Genomic DNA, 20,199 nt, shown 5'->3' on the forward strand with positions numbered 1-20,199 from the left:
ATATTGGCCAACGGGCAGTAATGAAAGCATCTAACGTAATACGAGTATGACTTATTCTACTGTGGGAAAGAGTACAGTGTTGCAAAAATCGACGGATATTAGATTGTGGAGGCAAAGATTTACGCAACTCCCTATCGCTTTGCTGGTCATCTATTTATGTCTCTCTCTCTTTTTTTTGTGCTGTTCAAAAGTAGTTGTTATTCGGGGTCAACACAGTGCTTAGGGTTTTTTTACCATTTTGCACACAGCCTTGTGCAACGTAGGGATGATACTAGATTTTTCTATAACAGAGCTATTTTTCATACCAAAAAGGGAAACACTACGCCAGAGGTGTCATACTAATACGACACACTAAGCCAGGGGTCTCCAACCTTGGCAACTTTAAGACTTGTGTCGATGCGTATCAAAACAAAAATCAAACATCCTTATAAGATCCCCTGCAAACCTATAAAGCAGGGGTGGGCAACTGTGGCCCTTTTACAACCTGTGGACTTCAACTCCCAGAATTCCTGCGCCAGCTTGGCTGTCTCAGGAATTCTGGGAGTTGAAGTCCACAGGTTGTAAAAGGGCCACAGTTGCCCACCCCTGCTATAAAGTCCTATCAAATAACGCCTACACCTAAATACTGAGTTCTCCCACTGAAGTCTTACGGGCCGCTGTCTGGCCCGCGGGAGCGGGAGAGGCACGTAAGCACGTTTCCAATTGAAAACGAAACTCCCCCTCACGGAAGCAAGGCGCCTTTTATACCCTTTTCGTAACTCCCTTTACGAAAGGTGAAAGGTGAGCGAAGAAGGTGGCTCTCGGGAAGCGTAGTTCTTGCGGCTGAGGAAGTTGCGGAGCCGCGGGTGGACTCTGTGGACGCCGAAAGCCCAGAATACGCCTCGCCGCCATGCCGAAATACTACGAAGGGAAAGAGGAGGACAAGCGGGCCTGCTCCGGGATACGCGAGGACCTGAAGACCTGCCTGCTGGAGTGTCCCTGCGTCATCAAGGTAGATGGGAGGCTGCGGGAAGATGGAGCTCGGGGCGTCGCTTGGGCCCTTCGACGGGGGGGCGGCCGAGGAAATGGGGCGGCGGGGTAGAGAAAGGCCCTCTGGGCTTTCCGTTGCCCCGAAGGTGCTTTTTTCCCCCAAAAGGCAACTGGGACGTTCTTTGTTTGCTCTGAAGACGTTTCGCTTCACATCTAAGCAGCTTCTTCCGTTCTGAACGAATGGTGGGAAATGTGTAACAGTAACAGAGTTGGAAGGGACTCTTGGAGGTCATCTAGCCCAACCCCTTGCTCACGCAGGAGATCTGTACTAGGGATTCGAACCGTCGAACTGCCGACCTTTCTGATCAGTGTCTTAGCCGCTGGGGGCCACCTAGTCAGGCTCAAATGGACAGATTTGTACTCCCTTGCAAGTCATCTGGTCGTTAGCACTGCCTCTTGGGAGAGCCCAGTTCAGAGGTGGGTTTCAGCAGGTTCTGACCAGTTCTGGAGAACCGGTAGCAGAAATTTTGAGTAGTTCGGAGAACCGGTAGTAAAAATTCTGACTGGCCCAGACCCCATCTATTCTCTGCCTCCCAAGTCCCAGCTGATCGGGAGGAAATGGGGGTTTTGCAGTATCCTTCCCCTGGATTGGGGAGGGAATGAAGATTTTATAGTATCCTTCCCCTGGATTGGGGAGGGAATGGGGATTTTACAGTATCTTTCCCCTGAAGTGAGGAGGGAATGGAGATTTTACAGTATCCTTCCCCTGGAGTGGGGACAGAAAGGAGATTTTACAGTATCTTTCCCCTGCCACGCCCACCCACCAATGCCACACTCACCAAGCCACACCCAGAGAACCGGTAGTACAAAATTTTGAAACCCACCACTGGCCCAGTTGCCTTTTGAAAAAGCACCTTTGGGACAACTACCACCTGGATAACTGAGACTGTCCCATAGGCATTTACATCCCGTTCTTTTCCAAAAGAAGAGGAGCCAGCCTCGATGGGTGACTTGACTGTGAAAGGCTGCCGGCTTCCTTACAGCAGGGGTCTCCAACCTTGGCCAACTTTAAGCCTGGTGGATTTCAATTCCCAAGCTTTGCTGGCTGGGGAATTCTGAGAGTTGAATTCCACCAGGCTTAAAGTTGGCCAAGGTTGGAGACCCCTGCCTTAGAGGGCCGTACTGTCAAATAAAAGTATTGGCTTCGGCATTAAAATGTAGCCTTTTTGATCAAGAGGGCCAGTGCTTTCATGGCAGAGATGAAGGAGTTTCTTTCCAGGAACGTTTGGCTCCTAGTAATCCGGATTTGCTGCCATCATTGTTATACATTATACACAACAGTGAGAAATTTGGATTTGAATCAACCCTTTTCCAGGACATCTATACCAGTGGTCACCAACTGGTGGTCCGTGAGAATATTTTGGTGGTCCGCAGAAAAATTATTTGCATTTTTAATATTGCACTATGTACTATTTCTCTTTTTTAAAAAATTCATATTAGTGGTCCATGGGATTTAAAATTATAAATTTAGTGATCCCTGAGGTCCGAAAGGTTGATGACCCCTGATCTATACCCTAGTTCAGTGCATGTTCTTCTTAGCAAAACCTTGAACTTTGCAGAAATTACATTTGATTATATCTTATAAGAAGAAAAGTAGTTTTCAAGTATTGATTCTTAATAACCTATTGCAGTTTATTTTAATTTTTTCATGTGTTTGGTTGTATAGTTTCAATGTGGTTTATACGTTGCTTTAACTTTTGATTGGGAGCCATTCAGAGTTGGTTAGAAGATGGGTGGTTATATAAATGTTTTAAATAAATATTTTAAGATATTCATATGAAATATGAAGAAGAGGAGGAGAAGCCAGGAGAAGAGAAACATTTTGTGTGAAAGGGTTTTCACCTTTTCCTTTCCATCTTATAGCTAATAATATGATGTACTTATTTCCTTACACTGCTCTTCCTGAAGGGGTCTCCTTCCTACTTCATTTTTAAGTGACTTAATGTGCAATGTGTAATCCCTTCTGAGAAAGCTATTAGGCTGCATATATGAAGAAGAGAAATATTAAACTCAGTACATTTTGAACAACATTTCTGAGTGTTACAACTTATATCAGCTAGAGAACTTTTGTTTTTAAAAGGTGCATAACACTTTATGAGGGTCTACAGTAAAAAAGTATGCAGTGATCTTGTTTGATAAGAATGTACCTTATAAAACCATAAGAGAACATTGAAAGAAGACTATCTACTAAAATAATGTCTTTTCTGTCCTCAATTTAAAATTTTTTGAGATAAACAGAGGTAAACAGTCTTCCTGGACCAAGGTCACTTTTAGAATGGTACAAATATGTTATGAATACAAATAAAAATACAAATAGCTACTTCAGTGATTGACCAATTACAAAGCATTTATTTACTAGAGAACAATTCCCTGCCCCAAGTGTCTTCATGTTCTCAGTGGGTTAAAGGTATTCCTGGAAATAAATATGACTCGAAAAGTGGGACCTTATTTTGCATCATGCCAATGTTTATATAACTTTTCTTGTTAAAATAAAGTTTAAAAGAGTATTAAATAGATCTGGTGTGTAGTAAAATAAGCGCTTGACAGCACATTATGACAAGGTGTGTATTTATTGCCTATTGCTGAATGGGAGCAAAGAATTTTAATATTTTATCATACAGCAAATTATATACTGTTAGATTCAGTATGAATCCAATACAGAGTGCCCATATGAAAAAGCCCAGCCTTGAGAATGGTTTTTGAAATATAAGTCCAGCCAGCTTTTGTTAATATCAAACTTGGAAACTATTGGGACAGTCCTTCACAATTTTAGGTCTTTTCCTTTGAAACTTGTTCTCTGGGCCTTCTACAATCATCTTAAGGAAGGCTATTGTGTTTCCCTGAAAATAAGACATGTCCGGATAATAAGACCAATCGGGCTTTTCAGCGCATGCGATAATATAAGCCACCCCTGCAAAATAAGCGCCCCACCAACTACTTACACAGATGCACAACCGGTCCCGCCATTTCCTCTAGTTGCTTGTTGCACAACCAAAATGAGTTGAGGCAGGGAAGGGGGGGACATGCCCTCCCCTCCCTGTTCGCCGAGCGGCCCAACACGTCCCAGCCCACCCCAATGGCAACAGCAGCCTGGCTGCTTCCCTTTCCCGCCATCTCTTTATTGAAAGGGGTGGCAGGTGGGGCGGGGGAGAAGCAAGACGCATAGAGCGAGACGTGGCTCGCTCTTACCTTTCAAATTCCGTCACTTTCCTTGCCATTGTGTCCAGGGAAACACACTGTGAAACTCGTGAGAAGGTTTTCTTTTACAGTGTGTTTCCCTGGACACAACGGCAAGGAATGTGAAGGAGCTGGAAAGATAAGATGCACGTCCTGCTTCTCACCCGCCCTACCTGCCACTTCCAAATTGCATCCCTAAAGGGGGCTAAGCGAAGGGCAGGAGCCCTGTCATGCCCAGAGAAGGGGGGAAAAGAAACAGCAAGGGGAACCATGTCTCGCTTCACCCGTCTCGCTTGTCCCCCACCCCACCTGCCACCCCTCTCGATAAAGAGACGGTGGGGAAGGGAAGCAGCTGTTGCCATTGGGGTGGGGTGGAACGTGTTGGGCCACTTGGCTGGCATGAAGAACACGGGAGGTGACCGCAGCGACAGGACATCCAGTCCCACGCTCGCCGCCTCCTGCACCCCCAAAATAATAAGACCCCCTGATAAGGCCAAGTCCTTATTTGGGGGAGGGTCAAAAGAAAATAAGACCCTGTCTTATTTTCGGGGAAACACGGTATATGAAGACTGTTTTGTTTTTCAATGCAATGAAGATTTTTTTTGCATTGCAATGATTTTTTTTTTTTAGCAAGTTTTACTTTTTGGTCATTCTTTGCTTTTGCTTATGTTGGAAAAAAATATTGTGAAAGATGATGTATAATATAAATTTTTGCTAACACCTAAGTGAATATATTGAATCTTTTATCTGGGTATCTTTTATATCAGGAAGGGAAGAGCGCCAAACAATGCTTGAAGGAAGGACATTGCAGAAGTTTGCTAATTTCCATGTTTGAATGCAGAAGATCATTGGTAAGTTTGTAAGAGGAATCCCTTGAGAAAAATGCAAAAATGTGAGAGGCTGCTGCTGAGCTTGCTTTTTTGATTTACATAAATCACTACCTCCTCACTGCAAAGTGGAATGTACTTGTAGAGAGCAGACAATATATGTATATTTCATCAGACTAAGGTGATTATTTTTTTAAGACCTTTTCCTGTGTTCTGAATTGCAACCTGCTAATTTTATTCTCTGTAACTCAGTGGAAGTCATCAGAAGCTCAGCCCATCCCTGGGTATATGAGTGGAGTTACACATTACTGTCTTAGGAGGAAAAAAAATGAGAAACCTCTATTGCTTGTTAATTCAAGGTATTGGTCATCACCTTTAAAGCCCTTTATGCATGGAGCCAGGATATCTGGGGAACCATATCACCCCAATAAGACTAGCTCAACCCACTGGTTCCAGCAGAAAGGGCCTACTTCAGATCCCATCTGCCAAAGAATTTCAGTTGGTGGAGTCCAGGAGAAGAGCCTCTGGAATATTCTCCTGTTGGAAGTGATGTCTGCCTCCCACACATCTGGCCTTCCAGAAGAGCCTGAAAACTTGGCTCTGCTGCTTAGCTTGGGGTCTATTACGTTGGGGGTGGCTAAGTGGGTAGAGAAGATCTCCACCCCCCAGACTTTCACTATGGAATATAAAGCCATCAGTACAGGCAACCTTTCTTAGTTTTTCAGCCTACATTTTTAGTTATTTAATAAGTTTATATTGTTATCAAACTCATATACATGATTTTGAGCAACTAACAATTAAAACAAAATAAATACAAGATGAAACAGCCAAAATTTAAAAACACCATAATAGCATAAAAATAGCTGCAGAGAATATAACTATTATGTTTGCTTATTAATCATGTAATATACAGGCTATGACATTCTTAATCAACAGTAGTTTTAGACATCCCAGATAAAGCAAAGACAGGAATATATCAAGTGGGTTCTAAAAAAAAGTGCATTTGTTTATTTTTGAGCTTACAAGACTGATTCAAGATAGTAATATTTATTTTTTACATCCTACCAACCTGGACAACATAGATTTACTATTGTTTCTCTATATGAATCACAACACTCACTAAGAACTTGAAGTCAGATTGTATTTTAATTCTATAACATACAATTCTGAAAAAAAAATACTGTAGAAGATCCGATGAACTATGCATGAATGTGAAGACGATTACAAGCATGACTTTTCAAAAAAGCTATTCAAATTTGAATAGCTTTAAGTGCTTATTGTATAACTGCTGAACATATTCCTTTTGTTGGCATTTTTTAAAATGTTGAATTTACTTTTAATCTATATATATAAAAGCGAAAACCATTCACGCCATAATCATGAAATCTCCAGAACCATAAAGTCTACAAACTTGAAATTTGCCACATATGTTCCTCTTGGCTTCTTAGATGCTCACTAAGAAAGGATTTTTTGAAATGACCATCAGAGCAATAGTATTTCCTATATTATTATTAACAGGCTCTGACGCTAAGGAGTTCTACTCCCCCTTCCCACCTGAAAAGAAATCTGTTCCAAATGCAAAACACAAGCAGAGGAGAGGAGTTTCATTTTCAGTTTTACTTTCACAGCAGGAAGCAGCTTTACTACAGAACAGTTGAGCTAAGCCATGGCCAGGCTCCTTCTTGTCTCCTTCCTCAGACAGCAAATACTGTTTCACTTTCCAGGCAGCCCTCTGATGCTAAGGAGTTCTACTCCCCCTCCCCACCTGAAAAGAAATCTGTTCCAAATGCAAAACACAAGCAGAGGAGAGGAATTTCACTTTCACTTTCACAGCAGCAACCAGGGCATAGGATAAGGGAGGCTTCTGTGGGGCAAGGCTGAGGGAGAGAAGGGGATAGGATAGGCCGATCCTAACTACTCATTAATTTTCAAGCTGTAAGTGTTGATTTATCAAGCCCGATCACAGTTTCATAGCGGAGCACGGGTATTCAGTTAGTCTAAACTATTTTAAACTCGGGAAAATTTTTACCCATTTAGAATTCCTCCCAGGAAATTTCCTTCCAGGAAATACAATCTGGACTATATGGTAAATATTGCCATATTTTCATATAAGTTTCTTAAAATAAAACAACTAGTTAAAGGAAGTTTTATATAATAAAAAGTTAGTCGTTTTTACTTATATTTATTTTTCTCCTTTAAAGTTGGATAACAGAACAAGATTCAGAGGAATAAAAGGATATTGAAGCTGCATTTTAAGAAACAATCTTGGGGATATTTTTGGCAGATTGAAAGACCAGAATTCTCTGGGTTTCCTTCGAAGCTATTCCTGGATGTGATATCATGAAATGATTGGCACTGTGAATATTAGATGTACTGAATTGAAAATCAAGTCTGGCAGTTCTGGCTATCATATTGTAAATAAAATCTTTAATTTCAACTGATCTCTTTAACCTTGGTATTATTTTTCAAGGAACTGAATTATTGTATAGGTTAATTCATTTTATAATATTAATGTTTCAATATGTAGTATTATTGTACTTATATTTTTTTGTCTTTTAGCAAGTATTCTGCAAAAATGCCAAATTAATTAGACATTTTCTTATAAGAAAGTATTGCTCTAGTTCTGGAAAAGAAGTGTGGAGTCATATAGTATAATGCAAGCTGGTATCCACTGAAGTAGATAAATGTATATACTACAAAGATTCATGAATTTCCAGATTCAGCAAATGAGGTAGAATGAATATTCTACAGGAATATTTTTCCTGCGCTCCATCATTTTGCTATTTATACCTAAAACTCTAATCACTTTTTATATGTGATTTCTGTGATGAAATTATAGGCCACCAACTATGGTAGAAATTGACAACACATTACTCACAACTACTAAGGTATCTGTTCTGTTTTCTAAGAAGTGCCTATGCTCCTCCAGTAAAATTTTGGATATCACTCCAGTGTTCACCACACCCAGGAACTATTCTCAAAAGCATGGCCTGTTCTCATGAGATTTTCGGAGACTGTGGAGGCCATGCAAGACTAGGATGTGTTCTTGCACAACTTTGGACTCGCTGGAAGTCATGTGAGAGGGCCAGGCTCTTGTGCCATTAGACTCTCAGAAAATGAGTTTGTTTTATTCGTATTTCATTTTTATAATCATTTGATGTTTCTTTATATGATACATAGCATCACACGTGATTAGACTGTATTTTTTAAAAAAATAAATGAATATGTAAATAATTGTTTCTCCTTTCATTTTTTTCTGGGGAGTTGGGAGGAATATACCAACAGAATCAATTAGGCATTTTCTGAATGTTTGACATGTCAAGATCAAAATCACGTGAAGTGTTAGTAGCCTTAGTATGACCACACTTGGAATATTGCATCCAGTTTTGGTCACCACGATGTAAAAAAGATGTTAAAAGACACTAGAAAGAGTCAAGAGAAGAGCAGCAAAGATGATTAGGGGGCCGGAGACTAAAACAAAGGAAGAACAATTGCAGGAATAGGGTATGTTTAGTTTAATGAAAAAACGGACTAGGGGGGGGGCGATAGCAGTGTTCCAATATCTAAGGGGTTGCCATTACAAAGAGGGAGTCAACCTATTCTCCAAAGCACCTGAAGGCAGGACAAGAAGCAATGGATGAAAACTAATCAAGGAGAGAACTAACCTAGAACTAAGGAAAATTTTCCTGACCGTGAGGCCAAGGACTTGCTTCCAGAAGTTGTGGGTGCTCCAACACATGAGATTTTTAAGACTTGGACAACAACTTTTTTGAAATAGTATAGGATTTCTTGAGCAAGGGGTTGGTCTAGAAGACCTCCAAGGTCCCTTCCAACTCTGTTATTTTGTTATCTAGAAGGCAAGGATACTGTATGCCAATAAATAAATACTATATTGGAACTAGATTCCCCATGTTTGCCTTTTGTTAAAAGACTTTGCAGTAAAAATGTAGCATTCCCCATACAGATACAATCACAATGGAGCCCAAAATTTCCATTGCTAATCAAGACAGTTGTTAAGTTAGTTGTGCCCCATTTTATGACCCTTTTTGCTGCAGTTGTTAAGCGAATCATTGCACTTGTAAAGTGAATCTGGTTCCCCCCATTGACTTTGCTTGCCGGAAGCTGGCTGGAAAGTTACAAATGGTGATTCCATGACCTCAGGAAAGTACAACTGTCATAAATATATTCCAGTTGTCAAGCATCTGAATTTTGATCACATGACTACAAAGATGCTGCAATGATCGTAAGTGTGAAAACCAGTCATAGGTCTCCACAAGTGGGACCAGCATCTCCATTGCTGAGCAACAGAGTTGTACACTGATGTGATGTTGTACAGAGTTGTACAACATCACATCATCACACCAGACTTATACCGTCTGTTCTGCTGCTGTTGCTAAGTGAATCAGCCAGGTCTTCAACCATGACATCACATGACCGCAACTTGAGATTTCCTATTGCATACTGATAGCATGAATATTATTTTCAATTTAATGCATAATCTTGATTATTCTTAATATGAACTAAAAGGAATTATTTTCCTGTTTCAAAATATCTCCTGGGGAACTAACGATCAACTGATTTTAAAGTCTTTTTCAATTTTGTGCATTTAAAAGAGGTTATTCAGAAAAAGAATCATTCTGAAGTGACTAGGTGGAAAGATGATCAGGAACACTTTGGAAGTAGCTGAATGGATCTTATTGAGTTGAGCATCATACAAGTTTAATAAATAATCTGAAAAAAGATGCAGTTATTTTAATGATTCAAGGTGGGATGCTTTCTTTGTGCATCCCACCTTCATGACATGATACTTCATGTCATGAAGTATCTTTGGCAAATGTTTTTATCCAAAGTCACTTATATTTTTTATATAATTTTGCTATTTTTGCAAATAATTGATACATAATTCAATTTACACAATTTCCTGGTCAGGTATTGTACTATGTATTTGTATACTTAGCTCCAATTTCTGAAAAGCACTGTGTATTCTATATGTGTGGGTGTGTGGGTGTGAAATTTCTGAGATGACGATTATAAACCATCCTGTTTGTTAGACTGGATTTAGCTACTTCCAAAACAAATTGTACAAAAGTAGCAACACATGCCTTTTAACTTTATTTTTTTTCATGTTTATTTTCATTGTGTACTCATTTTTAGTCTTCTAAGGAAACAGGAAACACTAGAATGACTCACAAAATTTGAAATGCAGTTTGTTTATTTGTAAAACCATTTTGAAGCTTTTCAGTGAAAGGAGCCTAAACTCATCACAGCAGAGCTATAATTATTGCCTATTCTTAGGTACGTTAAGAGAGAAACTTTTACAGTGCTTTTTCCCTTTATTTTGTGTATGATGAGTTGTTTCTTTTTGTTTTTATGTTTTTTGAAAATTGATTAGTAAAAACTATTTGCTGACTGCAAAGAAGAAGAGGAGGAAGAAAACCATGGAGATTAGTAATGAAACTAATGAATTGCAAAATCAAAATATTCTGTTGGGTAGCTATGTCTACTAACTGGGGAATTCTGGGAATTGAACACATGTCTTAAATTTTCCAAGTTCAAGAAATACTGCTTTAGCCCATTCTGAATAGAATAAATATGGTTATCCAATCTCCTCTTAAAAACTTCCCGCGTTGGTGCATTAATCTGGCGATGATGACGTCTAACCCACATTTTTCTATCTTATCAGGTAGTAGGTTGTCTACTTTATGAAATGCCTTACTGAAGTCCCAAGTAAATTATATCCACAGCATTTCTCTGGTGCACTAATTTTGTCACTTTATCAAGGAACGTAATAAGATTTGTGATCAAATCATCAAACTAGGGCAGTTTGATTTAAAGAGTACAGTATATATAACTAAACTGAGAACTTGATAATGGTGCTCAGATTCATATGAGCAGGCATTTCCTGTGCTTACACACTATTCATTCAAAATGTGCCTCAAAGGGGGAAAAAAAATCGGCCTTAATATTACATGCTGAGAGGTGCCTAGGGCGGCGACCGCAGCTGCGCGGTAAAAGCTAAGGCCACCGCTAGATGGCGCTCGCCAGGAGTTACGAAATCTCGCCCTCTCTCGGCTGCCGCCTCGCGCTCATCCGGATCCCCGCAGCTGAGGCGCGCGAGCCCATATCCCGAATTTGCAGGGAGAGCGGTCGGTGGGGGGGGGGGAGGGAGGGGAGCGAAGTGCGGCCCCGAGGGCAGAGAAGCGGTGGGCGGCGCAAGCGCTGAAGAACGGGAGGCGGAGGAGGAGCCTGGGTAGATTATGGCGTCATAGCTGCCTGGGTGTATGCGCGCTAGGGAGGCCGGCTTGCTGCAGTAGCAGAAGAAGCTGCTGTAGGGTGCGAAGAAGAGCCACATCCGACGGGAAGGTGAGGTTGCAGCCGCAGCTCCTCGGACCTCGAAAGGGCCACGAGCCAGTCCAGCATGTTGCGCAAGGCTTGCTGAGGAAGCTGCGGCTCCTCTAGTCCGAGCGGGGTAAGACGGGCGCCCTTGCAAAACGGGTCCTCCTTCCGCTGCTGATGGTTACCTCCCGCGCTCTCGGTTGCAAACGCTGCTTCCCTGAAGGGCGGCCGGGGGTGGGTGGGTGGTGGGAGCTCTGCAGCAAGAGTCCCAGCCAAAGAGGGTGAGGGGCGGCAGGGAGGGGTAACGGCGGCGGCTCAGCGTCGCGTCCATTCCCTCGCCTGCTTTGCAAGGAGCTGTCAAATAAACACGAAGGAGGGCGGAGGGGGGGGGGGGAGAAAGAGAGCTTCGGCGCTGCCCCGCTTCTGCTCAGAAGGGGCTGCTTTTTTACCCCATTGTTCGGTTTTGTTTGGACAACTTGGGGCGGTGGGGAGGGTGAAGAGACCGGCGCGTGACGGGTTCTGCTTTGCCTCGGCCCGCCGATGCCGTGGGGAGGACATATTTAACAACCACGGATTGTGCACGTCTCGTAGTAGGAGGGATGCTGATGTCTTTCTCTGGCGCTGGTGTGTGATCCGATAGCTGCATTTGTCTGATGCAAACTGGAGGGCGTGAGTCGGACAGGATTTAATAAAAAAAGGAGGAAGAGAAGGTGATTGTATATTGGCAGGTTCAGGGGCTTTTGTCTTGTCTTTTCTTTTCTTTTCTAGGACATAATCCAGGGTTATGTTTTGCGGAATGGGTTCCCAGGAGTTCTTGCCCTGGAGCCAAGGCTTTTTCTTCATTAATCTGTTTTCTTGGCGTGTAACGGCCTTTTACATAGAGGATTACATTATAGGTTCCTGATTCATCTGTGAACTGACAAAACATTTAAAAGGATCAACTTGATACCTTCCCAAAATAATCCTAAATCGTATGGTTGTTAAAACTATTTCACACAGATCACACCTTTCTTGTAGAGTGCTAGTCATCCAGGAGCTGTTACAAAGACTAGCTTAATTTTAGGCTTGGGTTACTAATTTTAAATGCTTGCCCACACAAGTCTACTTTTTAACCATGCCTCAGCAACAAGACCCATAGTGTTGTTCACCTCTGGCCAATCTCAAATGAGAAGGTGCTGTTGCTAGAACAGTTTCTTCTCTTTTACTGGGGTCTACTGGGGGTTGGGGTTATCTAAAATCTTTATTGAATTGTTGGTTTATTTTTGAACCTTGATCTGACCCTTTTTAAGTAGCACCAAAGCTCCAGCTGATTTATAATATCTCATCCTATCTTGCGTTGGCCTGGTACTTGATGTTCAGTTAATTTCATTGGTCAGTTTCAGATGTTTCTGCTTTTTAGGATTATGGTAGGATTTTTAGGATTACAGTATTTCTATTTGTCAATGGGAATACCAATCTCCCTGTAGATCTGCATTTGATTTTACATTATATTGATATTGCTGTGTTTGAACTTAAGGGGAAAAAAAGAAAATAGCTGTGTAAGGGAAGTGTCTGGTCTCTTTGGCAGCCAAGCATAAATGGAGCTGCAGGCACAGAGCCCAGTAGTTTGATGGGAGAGGCTGGTCCACCTGGAACCAGCAGATCGCTGACCTCTGGAGGCCCATCTTGCAAGTGCCATGGATTGTCCATGTGAAAAGTCTTTGCAGTTGCTAGGAAGATGCTTCCATTCTTCAAAAGCACCTTAAATCAGCTTCATCCTGCCTTAGCAATAGGTTGACCACAAGATGGAGATTATAGTAATGGGGGCAGGTTCATAGTGCAGCAAACAGAATAGGCAGCTGAACTTTTGTCATATATGGAGAAGATCTATGGATATTAATGGGGGATAAACAGCTCAATTTGAGTTGATTTGGTGGGTCTGAGTATGCCTTGCGTGGGCTTCAACCCATGATCATTAAAAAGAATATATATTTTTTGCTGGAAAATAGAATACAAATGCTATTGATGCTCACTGAAACAACTGAGCTTTAAAAACCAATGTTAGCCAAACTTTTAATGAAACCATCCTGCAATAGTTTTGAATAGATTTACTGAGGTGTTTGCAATTTATCTTTTTAAATTTTATTTTGTTAAAGACACGACTATATAAACACACACACACACACACACACAAACAATAATTGTGTAAAATAACACAACTATTGATATATAATTGTACAAGTAGTTACTCTTTGCTACAACTTGCCACTTGTTCATGATTATCCAAAAAACTGAAGGTTTGGATAGTCTCAGCTTCTTGCTTAATATGTACCAGAAACCTAGATCATATTGAAGAAAAATTATTTCTGTAATTAATATTTCTGCTTAACCTCTCTACTTGATTACATTTTCAGCTAAGGCTACATTCCATAGTCTCTTGCTGCTTCATTCTTCATAAATAAACTATAATATAGCTTGACAGGAGACAATAGCTCTTTATTTCATGCTTCTATATGCAAGGTATTATATGGTGATAATAGAGTCAATATAGGGAAAAGGGATATCTCTTTCTGAATAATCCTGCAAAATAAATAAATAGAGAGATAGATGGATAGATAGATGTAGATATAGTTATATAGATAGATATTCTTCTTAAATGAATAAGCTTTGCTACCATATATGAAAATAAGCACCAACCTATCAGTTTCTCCACTGACATAAATTATACTTTTTTATAGATACATTACAATCTCACTGAGAGGAAGGGCAGGGAGAACACTAACTATGAATTATTTTGAGATATATTCTGTTTTTGGCAGATACAGTTTTGGTAGTGTTTTTTTGATGAAATATACAGTCAACTGTTCAAATAGTTTCATCAATAGCTTCCAATATTATTCTCCCAAATATTTCTAATGCTAGGAATTTATATACTTATAGATCTTTGAGACCAAAACTTTTGCGTTTTTATCATGTTGTAAAATTAATTTCTGTGTGATAATTAATTGTCTTTTTTACCTTTGATTTAACCCTGGAGTTAGAAATAAAATATATTCATGTTATTAGGTAAAGACATTAAAATTACAATAGCTTGTTTTAGATCTTTAATTAACTGCTTCCCTGTTTGGGATTGTCCTTTACTATACAGACCCCTTTAATCAGTAGAGACCTGCTGAATCACATTGTTTATGATCAAACAAAATAGATTCAATATTTTATTCTTTGCCTAGTTTAGTTTTAAATTTAACAGTGACAGTACTTTTACAAGTTCTGTAACACATTTCTTGTCATAATTATGCTCATTGTTTGTCTATCATTTTAAAAGGCCATTTTAAATTAGGCACGATAGCATCCTTATGTTTATAGATAGCAGACTTCTGTGCTGTGTTTTTTTGCTTCCATATATGTGATTTTTTTTCATTATACTTTATCATTTTCCGGGATGTCATTTGATAACTCTTGGAATTGCTATTTCAATCTAAGGAGGATATTCATTTTAATTGCAGATCTTTTCCCAACCAGAAGTATTGTAATCTAGGTTACTTATCTCTCAACCTGATGGAAATAAATCCTGATGAAATTAGTTGTGTTTATGCTAGAAACCTTTTTTTTCCAGCTGCAAGATTGCCACCCACATTCTTTAATCCTGGTTTGCTAAAGGATTTATTTATGCATCATGTGTTTTCTCCTATTTATGTTAAGATATATATATAGTAGTTGGATTCTTTGCAAAATGCAAACATGGTAGTACATGTTTGCTTGTAAAAATGTTAATCTTATATTTCCTATTAGCTGATATCAGCTTCAGGAGGAGATGTTTTATACAGTAGAAATAGTACCGTAATTTGTGAAATACCAAATAAAGCTATTCCTGCCTGCTGCTCTTACCTTAAGTGCTAAATTCTCTGCCATTGTTTTTTCTGTTTACTCATCTGTTGAAAACGTTAAGATAACATTTCTAAGAAAAGTTTTGAATTAATTTAGAACTACCATACTTTAACAGATGAGAAATTTAACTTTTTTAAAATTACCAACAGCACTGGAATATATAATCTGTGGTTTCCTTGAAATAAACCATTTCTAGAAAAATGGAAGTAGGTCCATATTTTTTTTATGGATTTTGAAATAATTATAGTGGTTCTGAAAGATCCCTTGACACCCAAAGTGGTAAAAGAGGAAATAAAGAAGAAGATCCTGAAAGAAATACATCAGGAAAAATGAAGAGCATCTAATTGCAAATATACATTTAGAATAAAATAACATTTATTTAATATCTTTATGTGTGTTTTTGTAAGGTCTGAGTAGACTTAGCAGTAATGTACTCCTATAACTCAGAAAGTATAGTATATATGTGCTTTCGCTGCCTGTCAGAACTGTAGGTGAACGGCATTTAAAGATGCCAATGACCACGATACAAATTAGCCTATCTGCTTTTATAGGCCGTCCCAGCCTCCCTCAGCCAGGTCATGTATTCTAGTTGCCTATGTTGGACAGGCCTATGATGCACAAAGGAAGTGGCAATTATTATAATTGGGTAACTGAGGAAGTATTGCCAGGTCACCTGCTGCCCCAGACTCTGCAAATATCTCTTCCAAAGAATATATTCTGTAAATGAATTTGTATGATTGCTTCCTAGGAGGGAGCATGATATATTTGCTCTGCTATTTGCCTAGTTAGGTGACTGCCATTAGTTGAGGAGAAGCAAACATATCCATGCATGTGGAAAACTAGTGCTGCGTCACAGTTGTGCTTGTTAGGGTTTTTGTCTGTACCATTTTTTTGAACAGGACTGGAGCACTGTGAGGGAATATTTGCTTTTCTACACAGAAAGATGTTTTCCATTGTTTGAATGAAACCAGACTCTGTGTGTCTGTTGTGTTGTATCTGTTGAGTCTGAAGAAATGTGTATAATTTGGTTCAGTTGTTGTGAAGTGAGATAAAAACATTTGGCAGAAGAGCTTCTCACCAGTTTAAGAGTTTAAGAGTTTGGCTCTGCTTTTGCCTAATATTGTAGCTTTGTAATAGTAAAGTGCTATTATTTTCCCTTCTGCTCTTGTGAGCAAAAGATTAAAAATAAGGAAACTATTATATTTTACATTGAGAATTTGTCATGTGAAAGATAATACAAAGTGTTTTTAATAATGACAAAGGAAAATCAAATATAAAATGTATTAAAGTAGTATTTCTACTTTGCACTTCTGCAGTGAAACACTTGTTGCAGCATTCATGGGAATACTTATGGTGGTATTCAGTTCACATACATGCTCTGATCAGGATTCTAGACCTTTTTACAAGTAGTCCTTCACTTATGACCAAAACTGGGACTAGAATTTCCATTGCTTAAGCAAGGTTGTTGTCAAGTTAGTCAAGATGGATTTTACAATCTTTTTGTCAAGGTGGTTTGAATGAATCACTGCAGTTAAATGAATCACACAATCATTAAGCAATTTCAGCTTCCCCCATTAACTTTGCTTCTTGGAAGCTGGCTGGGAAGGTCACAAATGATGATTGTGTGACCCACGGACATGTCAATCATTTTAAATACATGTGGTTTTCCAAGCACCTGAATTTTGATCACATGACCATGGAGATGCTTCAACGATCATTAAGCGTGAAGACTGGTTGTAAGTCACTCTTTTTCAGTGCTGTTGAAACTTCAATGGTCACTAAACAAATGGTTGTAAATCAAGGACTACCGGTATACCGCTCCTTTTTTCGAATGAGCAAGTACTGGAGCATAGCAAATACTCCCCCAAAATTTAGTATTCTTGTACAAGATTTATAGTGATTAACAATTTGCATTTCAAGGAAGTAAGTTTGAACACAGTGCATCTGAACTGGCAATTACATTGCCTTGAATAGTTCCAGAGGTAATGACTTCTGTTTGCAATGCTGCTTATCTGTTTAATCAATGTTAACTATAGAGTGAACACATTATTCCAGTTTTAAACAATGAACTTTCAATTAATTGTTAATTTTGATGGCCAGGAACTGTTCACAAAACAGAACGGCAAAGAAGATTATTAGATCTTCAGCAGAAGTATGAGGTGTCTGTTCTGTAATTTCCTAATTCCTTTATTTTGAAAGATTGTTTTCTGGTTGGGAAATCAGACTGATGTGTTTAGTAAATGTCTAACTATGAGACATTAAATTTTTATTACAGTACTTTAATGACGATCTCTTCGGGTAGATTAGTAGAAAACAAGATTGTGCAATTCTGTACTAAGTTATGATCATTGTCTTATTTATGTGCAGTTTTAGTTCAAAATGAGACAACTTCTGACCTTTTGGGTCATCATTTCAGAGATACTTCCTTATCAGATTCTTCAATGCTTTCAATAGTGGCAGAACTTCTAATGTACTTAAAAGTTTAAACTTCTTAAAAATTCATGGAGATATTCAGAGATGTATCTGTCTTGAAAGTAGTCCACGTTGAACTGTATAGCACAGTCAAATATCAGAGCTGATCAAAGAAATGTTTTATGACATTTTGTATTATGTCACAATAATACATGATAATTTTATGTCATAAAATATTTTATAAAATTTGCCAAATTTCAATTCCAGGAGAGTCATGGATCTGATTTGGAGTGCATTCTGTAAGTTAGCCCTTTTGAGATACCTTTGTTAAAAAAGTTTTGGCTTAAGATGCACCATTTCGCTCCGTTAAAGGTTACAGACACAGTGATTTTAATAGGATATAAATACCTTCTTTTGTTTTTCATAACCATGCCTGTTATTGTGGCTAAATTGCTATTGCAATTATATTTGCTGTTTTGCAAGAAATTATAGCTATAAATTTGACTCTATAGTTTCTCGAATGCTCTTAGCTAAGGCAAAAATAGTAATTCCTTCCTTCCTTCCTTCCTTCCTTCCTTCCTTCCTTCCTTCCTTCCTTCCTTCCTTCCTTCCTTCCTTTCCAGTGGAAAAGAACAGTGGGAGCTTTTGTAGCTTGGTTGTTGCTGAAGTACCCTTAGTATTTCATATATGTGTGCCCAAACCTCTGTTAAATATCTTAAAATAATCAGGTGGGCATGCTCATATTGTATAACAGCCTACCTTCAAACCATCTTTCCAATTTTAGCAAAGCAAGCAGTAATACAGTCAGATGAATTTAGGCCCCGGATTTAATGTACTTGCTGGTGAGATGATAAACCATATATATTGTTTTTTAGAAATGTGAGTCATTTGGAAAGTATAACAAGTCGAGCTCTTTTAAGTATGTACATGTCCCTTTGACTTTCCCTTAATTAGAATGTGGTTTCAAATAGAAGGGGAAAAAAGATACTTCAGAGAATAATATCATTCCCATCAGTTTTGGTTTGTTCTAAGCCCAGAAATTGATTAACAACACGTCAAAGGATATTTATAAGCATGTTGATGACATCACTGGAAATAAATAAGCCAAATCATTTAGGAGGCCTTAGCCTTCCTCCAGTGCTGAATATTTGCATAAGAGGGTGGGTACTCTCAGCTACATATCCTCACATGTCTAGGTATATGGGAGTTGAGTAGGAGGTGAAATATATGCTCAGCGCATTTGCTAACTTCCTTCTCTTAATTCATCAAAGCCTGTATTGTCAACAGTGATAAGCAGATATTCCATGCAAAAGTTATCTACAGTACTTCTTTTTGGAGATTCATGGACTTGAATCTCAGACTTTCTTGCATGGAAAACATACATCTGTTCTGCTAATAGGTGTTATAAATTCATTGTTTCTGACATGCGTGGAATATATCAATTTTGTGACTTCCTTTTAATAAACACAGATATTTCTTCCATGTTTTAAAATGAATGATGGCTAAAGTACTGTTGCATATTTAATAAATCATATTCAAATGTTATTTCTGGTTTTGGATAAACTAAGAGAACCATGGCTATTATGGTAGCCTGGAGCCATGGAGATGATAGTATTTGAAAAAAGTAATTTTGCTAGGGTATTGTGTTAAGCAATATAGCCACAAAGTCCCTTAAATTATTTCATTGTGACTTCCAAGTTTATTTTGTTTCTAGATTAATTTAAACAAACCCATAGTTGAAGCAAATATTTTAAAGGCGTAGTGTGACGCAAAAAACTCTGAATAAATTGTTTTCTTTTTAAGATTAATCAACTAAATGAATTAGTGCTTATTTTAAACTCTGTCATTCTTGAATAAGTTGTATATACTTGGAAAAATATGAGAATTATTCTTTTGGCTAAAATAAGAGTTTATTTCCCGCACTGAGCTTACAAATGTGACATGGACCAGGTTTACTCTTCCATTTTACATAACCCTGCTGGATTCCAGCCCTTAATCCCGTAGAGAAATTTAAAGGATTCAAGTTCCTAGAAGAATCTTATTAAGAAGAGAAGTAGAAGGAATTCTATTCTACATTTAATCTGAAATTGGAGGGGTGGTAGTTTTCATAGTATTTTTGTAGATATGACTAACAGCTTTTAATAGGCCTGTGTGCCACAAATTTAATTTTGTTCTTAATTCATTTAACTAGTTGCCATCCCCACGGGCACTGTATTTGTAATGTTTTTCTGCCTTTAATTTTGTTGTGTAAAGTGTTTCTATTGGTTATGTTGTATTTAATAATGCTGAATTTAATTGAATATCTTAAAAATAGCAATGGTTTCTGAAGAGGAACGCTTCAGAACGCTTTATGAAGAGGATCTTCATAAAGATCTTGAAATTACGTAAACCTGTAGTTTTGAAAAGCTTTTGATAGTTTCCTTTCTGTCATTGATGAGTAATGTTAAGAGTCATGAAATAAGAATTTAGGTCCTTTTTTGGATTAATTAGGAACTATTTAAAACAGGAAGCAAAAGTCAAAATAAATACTGTATTTAATTAACATAATCAT

General features: G+C 38.6%; 2 protein-coding genes across 2 annotated transcripts in view; both read left to right on the forward strand.

The window, feature by feature from the left end:
* The first annotated feature begins 619 nt into the window (after positions 1 to 619).
* Positions 620 to 7,474, forward strand: COA5 (cytochrome c oxidase assembly factor 5). Its single transcript, XM_070943203.1, has 3 exons — positions 620 to 991; positions 4,974 to 5,057; positions 7,235 to 7,474. The coding sequence occupies exons 1-3, from the start codon at positions 890 to 892 to the stop codon at positions 7,274 to 7,276; spliced, it is 228 nt and encodes a 75-aa protein (XP_070799304.1). The 5' UTR covers positions 620 to 889; the 3' UTR covers positions 7,277 to 7,474.
* A 3,888-nt stretch (positions 7,475 to 11,362) lies between these two features.
* The window catches only part of INPP4A (inositol polyphosphate-4-phosphatase type I A), a 117,963-nt gene continuing 109,126 nt past the window's right edge, over positions 11,363 to 20,199 (forward strand). The window contains exon 1 of the mRNA XM_070942636.1: positions 11,363 to 11,502. The gene's annotated coding sequence lies outside the window, so the exon portion shown is untranslated. The remainder of the gene's footprint in view (positions 11,503 to 20,199) is intronic.

This window comes from Pituophis catenifer, unplaced genomic scaffold, assembly GCF_029215685.1.
Source record: "Pituophis catenifer annectens isolate HBS135680 unplaced genomic scaffold, rPitCat1.0.hap2 SCAF_4, whole genome shotgun sequence".
NCBI lineage: Eukaryota > Metazoa > Chordata > Lepidosauria > Squamata > Colubridae > Pituophis > Pituophis catenifer.